At 59.3% G+C, this 5392-nt stretch overlaps 1 protein-coding gene across 3 annotated transcripts in view; it reads right to left on the bottom strand.

The window, feature by feature from the left end:
* Positions 1 to 910: 910 nt before the first annotated feature.
* CIRBP (cold inducible RNA binding protein) overlaps positions 911 to 5392 on the bottom strand; it is a 4802-nt gene continuing 320 nt past the window's right edge. Inside the window, exons 2-8 of one of the 3 annotated variants that reach the window (XM_019804090.2) lie at positions 4467 to 4575; positions 4278 to 4384; positions 4044 to 4182; positions 3870 to 3951; positions 3682 to 3752; positions 1236 to 3282; positions 911 to 1061 (exon numbers count right to left, since the gene is read on the bottom strand). In XM_019804090.2, the coding sequence (XP_019659649.1) occupies positions 3266 to 3282; positions 3682 to 3752; positions 3870 to 3951; positions 4044 to 4182; positions 4278 to 4384; positions 4467 to 4569 (519 nt within the window). In that variant the 5' untranslated portion in view covers positions 4570 to 4575 and the 3' untranslated portion in view covers positions 911 to 1061; positions 1236 to 3265. The other 2 variants (XM_011230208.3, XM_019804089.2) reach the window with 2 other exon arrangements.

Here is a 5392-nt window from a genome sequence, read left to right as displayed (position 1 = left end):
GTTGGCTGCGCCCCGCCTCCGCGAGCAGTTGTCACTCACTGGCGCGGGGGCGGCCTCAGCCAATGGCCCGCGGGGGCGGGGCCTAACGCCCGCAGACGCCCCGCCTCCACCTCGCGGATCGCCGGGCGCTCCTGCGGGGCCCCCCCGGGGCGCTGCGCCCAGCCGGCTGCGCGCGCACCTCGCGTTTCCCGCCCCGCCCGAGCCCGGCTTCCACCCGCAAGCCCCTCCTCCCCGCGAAGGCGGCTCCCGGAAAGCGCACAGTGGGGTCCAAGGCCACGGCCCCGCAAGGCTGCCTGGTGCAAGACTGCCCGGCGCACTGCTCTCCAGGCGCTCGGGCCAGACCAGAACCCCGGGAACTGCGGCTGTTCTCACCCTGGGGGGCTGTCCAGCTGGTGGGCGCATCTTGCTTTCAGCAGGGGAGGACCTCCCTGCTTTCACCCGTGGGGGGACCGCAGGCTGCACTGACTGGGCTCGGGGCTCCCTGCCACCACACTCCCGACCCTACCAGGAGTTGAGGTGAGCAGGCCAGGCCCTAAGGCAGCGCAACCGAGGGTCAGCCCCAATGCTCTGCACCCCAAGACCAGCACAGGACGCAACCAGCCCGGGAAGCAAGCTCGGCCCTGCAGGCAACACAAGATGGGAGGCTCTGGCGGTGACTCTACCAAGACCCTAGGAGAGAGGTGCCCGCCTCGGATGAGGGGGCCTGGGGACCACCCCCACCTGGCAGCCTGACTGCCCCTCAGAACCTACTATAAGGATTGCCCAAGTTGACAACCAAGTGACTGGGTGGTCTTTCTGGTTTGGGCCCAGCTTGTACCCTGAACAAAGGCCAGGAGAGGGTTTCTCTAGCAGACTCCCCCAAATCCCTCCCCACCCAGACTCCACGGCCGCACCCCAAGCCAAACTCGGATTTCTGTGTGGACACACCAGCCCTTTATTCAAATCCAACGTCCATGTCCTGCCAGTGCTGAGGTGAGCACTAGGTGCGGTGCAAAGCTGCGGCACACCGGGGCCTCCCGGAGCGACGTGACCCCACCTCAGCCTCCCCAGTGACGCACCTGCTGGAAAACAAGAAGCAGGGGGGATAAAGAGGGGTCCAGCAGGAGGCCCACAGAACGCTGCCCCTGGCTGGGGTCACAGTGGAGCAGGAGACCACGAAAGGAGAACCCACTGGATGAGCCAGGCACGGCCAGGGCCAAAGGGCCTCCAATCACCCACCCCAAGATAGCACTTACAGGTAACAGTGTGTGAGGACAGGTGGCCGTGCCTCTGTCTCTTGCTTCCAGGTGAAGGCCCTCCTGGGACAGTGACCCCAGGTCATCGCTGCTCTCTGGCCACTCTTTCAAGTCACACTGGCTTCCCTTCAACCTGCCAAAGCAAAGAAGCGTTACACCCAGTGTCCCGGTCACAGCTCGTGTCTGCCCCTCCCTGCCTCCCCTGAAACCATCCACAGCTCCTAGGAGGGTCTCAAGCTAGTCATCGGGGCCGTCCCGGCAGAGGCCCCGTCACAGGCTGGCGTGCCCAGGGTGGGCCTGCGCCTTTCAGATGGGTCAGGCCACATTCCACCCTTAAGCAGAGCCAGCTACCCAATTGGGATGGAGCTGCTCAGAGAACAGTGTGGGGCTCTGGGAAAAACTCATGGCGGCAACAGACATCAGAGAAAGCTAGTTAGAAGCCTGAGGTAAGGAGGTCTGGAAAAGACTGTCAATTGATGAACAAAAATTCCAAAAGGCGGGGCGTTCGGTGGTCTCCAATCCTGCTTATGGATCAAACCTACTCTTGAGGTATGACTGCCCGGGCCGCTCGCCTGGCTGCAGGCGGGGAAGGGCCAACGGCCGAGGTCTGACTTTAGTGCTAGCTTGATTTTAAAAAAAAAAAAAAAAAAAAAAAAAATGGAAAAGGAGAAACAGTCAAAGGAACATTCCCCAGGTACATAACTTTACTTTCAAATGAGCTCTTGACAAGAGGAGGGATGCGGACACGAGCAAAAGGAGTTACCTCGAATTACAGGGCTATTTCCACATATGAGCTAGCCAAGGGAGCAGCTTGCGTCTCAGAGGTCTGTTGGGCGCACAACACTTCTGTCCTCCGAGGGGCTGCAGCTTCCATAGGCTAGCGGTGAAAGCTCAGAACTTGTAAAGCAACAGCAGAGCTAGCTAACACGCCGGTCAGTCTGTGGTCGCCCAGGGACGCTGCCTGCTGTCCACTCTCTGGCCTACCTCTAAACTAAGGCAGTCCAGGTTGGCGTCATGTGCCCGAGTGTCCACCGTCCCTGCTAAGCTCCCCACCCCGTCACCCACCTTCTCACCTAAACCGGGACCAATGGCAGTCGGCTGTCACAAGGGGCCCGGCAAGTGTCCGTCTATCCTGCCTTCCCTGTCTAGCTCTCCAAGGGCCTCAGGCAGGACTGGCAGACCTCCTTCTCAAACTGCGCTCTGCTCAGTTCCAACTGCCTCGAACCCGTAGCAGGGAGTGTGTTGTGCAATGAAAGGGAAATTGTCAGAGCAAGGTTCATTTCAGACGGTCTTTTAATCGGCTTCGTAAAGCCAAAGAAAACTGCGTACAAGAATTCCTTAACCACTTCAAATACAACATCAAGAGGATATGCATACGTCTTCCAGTAAAAAAGGACAATATAAATAAACATTTTTAAGAACCTCTCGAGGGGACGTCTGCAAGTCTACTGTGGGTCATACATAGCACAGAAGGGCCATACAGGCCAGGCCCAGGGCAGCCAGAGTGCCTCGGCTACTGCCCCAGGATGGGTCCTACCACGCTACACTCAGAAACATTACACAGAGTTGGAAAAAAGCCACAGCTTGCTCAGCTTCCGACAAAAAGCGGATTCAGAGTCCGTTCAATCTTAAGAGACGTGAATTGGGGCACCCAACTTCACGGGCCTGACCCCACTAAAAAGAGAAACAAAAAAGGCAACACAACTAAAACCAAAACCCACACAACCCCCAATGATTTCCTAAAAAACTTATGGCTCATGGTAAAAAGAAAAAAGTAAAATCTGAAGTGCTTTTCAAAACGTTTTTAAAACCCTTAAAAACGGACAGCGCTTCCTTAAAAAGAAAAGTCTAGTAACGAGGCCATCTGGGGGTCAGAAGCAGTCAGGCTGTGTTTGACAAGATCAGAACCGATAAGACTACAAAAGTGGGGTACAAGGAGGTGTGTTCACTACACATTAACGATTCAGCGAAGCTCCCAAAATCTTTAAATATACAGCCATTGGAAGGACGATCTTGAGCAGGAAGGATTTTTACTCGTTGTGTGTAGCTGAGAACAAGAAGCAGGTACAGTGTAAAGGCACTGAAGCACGCGACAAGATGCAGCATTCCACTCCCGGGTCCAGACCTGGAGGGCTCGGCCCTGCAGCCTCGGGAGTCACCAACCCCCCCCACAGCTGAGGGCAGGGCGGCAGGGCCAGGCGGCCGCACATGCACTGATGTTGCCTGCTCGGGGGGCCCTCACTCTCCCTTTCCTTCTTAGTCAGTCTGGTTTTGCCTTTACGTTTTGTAGTAGAAATGGCTGCTGGCACAGAGACCGAGAGGGCAGTCTTGTCCCTTATGGGCAAGCACAGTGACAAAGTCTGAGTGTTGCTCGCAGAGGGCGCCAAGGCTTACTGAGCTCCCACCGCAGGCCCCGGCAGTGTGGTGCCCTTGGAGCGTGACTTACCATAACTGTCGTAGCTGTCTCTGTAGGACCCGCCCGAGCTCCGGTCACCATAGCCGCCACCTTGACTCCGGCTGAAAGAAAGACACTTCAGGCTACTCACGCCATCTGCTGCAGCAGCGCTGCCCTAGTCTGCGCCAGCATCTGGAGAGAAGCCTCCCACACACCCTGGGCAGGACCTCAGCCTTCACCTGCTGTAGTAGTCTCTGGAGCCTCCATAGCCCCCACTCCTGGACTCGAACCGGCTCCCCCCATAGCCTCGGTCCCCTCCTCCTGCAGACACGGACAAGAAGTGAGTGGCATCGCCTACCAGCAGCGTCCCCACAGTGTTCCTGAGGACCTCGGGCCCTGAGCATAGCACTTACCTCTGGAGAACCCACGGCCCCGGCCTCGGCCCCCTCGGAAGAAGCCCCGGCCCCCAGCGGAGCCACCTCGATACCCACGGGATCGATTGTCAGATGACTTGCCAGCCTGGTCTACTCGGATCTGTCGCCCGTCCACAGACTGGAGACCAGAGATTTGCACAGGTTAGCCTCTGTGCTTCCCCACCCTGTTTGCAAACCCGGACCTCCTGCACCCCCAGAGCAGCAACCCCTCACCTTCCCGTTCATGGCCATCATGGCGTCCTTGGCATCGTCGATGTTCTCAAAGGTGACAAACCCAAAGCCTCGAGATCGCTGGGTCTCCCTGTCTTTCACGACCACCACTGTACAGGAGAGATCTGGGGTCTGCACTCAGCCCTCCCCACAAGCAGCCCTGCTCGGCCACTAGCCCAGCACCAGCCTCACCTTCAGAGATCTGTCCGTATTTTGAAAAGACCTGCTCCAGTGACTGCTCATTGGTATCAAAACTCAGCCCTCCGACGAAAAGCTTGCCTTCGTCTGATGCCATGGTGGCCTGTGGCAAATGCTGTTGAAATCCTGAGATCCTCCAAGGGCTTCAACGCTCCCGCCCCCTTTACACAAAGAACACTGGCTTCTGGGGTAAACGCTGGAACACCCTGTCTGCTCACCTCCAATCCACAGCTGGGACTGCTAAATTCAAGGAGGCCCTCCACCCCTTGACCGCCCCGGACTCCTTGCCTCTACTGTGCATAGCCCCGCCCCGCCCCCCCAGACTGGGGGTTCCCCGAGGGCTGGGGCCGCACCCCGACTCTGCAGCGCTCCTCAGGGCTGCCCCGGCTCCAGCCAAGCTGAGGGCCGCAGAGAACGTCTAAGGCTGGACACCCAAAGAAGGCGTCGGCCTCCATCGTGACCCTTTGTGAACAGGGACCTAACTCCCAGCCTGACCATCGGGGCGGGGAGTGGCAAAGTGCTTGGTCCACTGTGGGGCGCCTGTGCGGGCTGGGTGGCTGGGCACTGGGGCGGGGGAGAGGAGGAGGCCGGGGCCTCCCACGTGGAGCGACATGTGGGGCTGATGCCAACTTAGACCGACTCTTTACGGGCTGGGAGAAACCCCGCCAAGTAGCTCCGAAAACAGGCCAAAACGCGCGGTGGACCGCGCCTCTCGGACCCTAGCTCGGGGAACTGGTAGGGCGCCAGGTGTGCGCTGCTCTCGCGCGACTCCAGCGGGAAACCAGGAGCGGCGGCCCAGGCCACGCATCGTGGCCCCGCCCACCGCCGCGCGCATGCGCCCCGCGCCCGCCCTGCGCCCCTCCATCCGGGCACCCGGCACTCCCGCCATTTCGCTGGGCGCAGCCTCGCGCTCGCGGCCC

This window comes from Ailuropoda melanoleuca, chromosome 4 (assembly GCF_002007445.2).
Source record: "Ailuropoda melanoleuca isolate Jingjing chromosome 4, ASM200744v2, whole genome shotgun sequence".
Taxonomy (NCBI): domain Eukaryota; kingdom Metazoa; phylum Chordata; class Mammalia; order Carnivora; family Ursidae; genus Ailuropoda; species Ailuropoda melanoleuca.
Note: the sequence above shows the minus strand (reverse complement) of the source record. Positions and strands in the feature narration are given on the sequence as shown.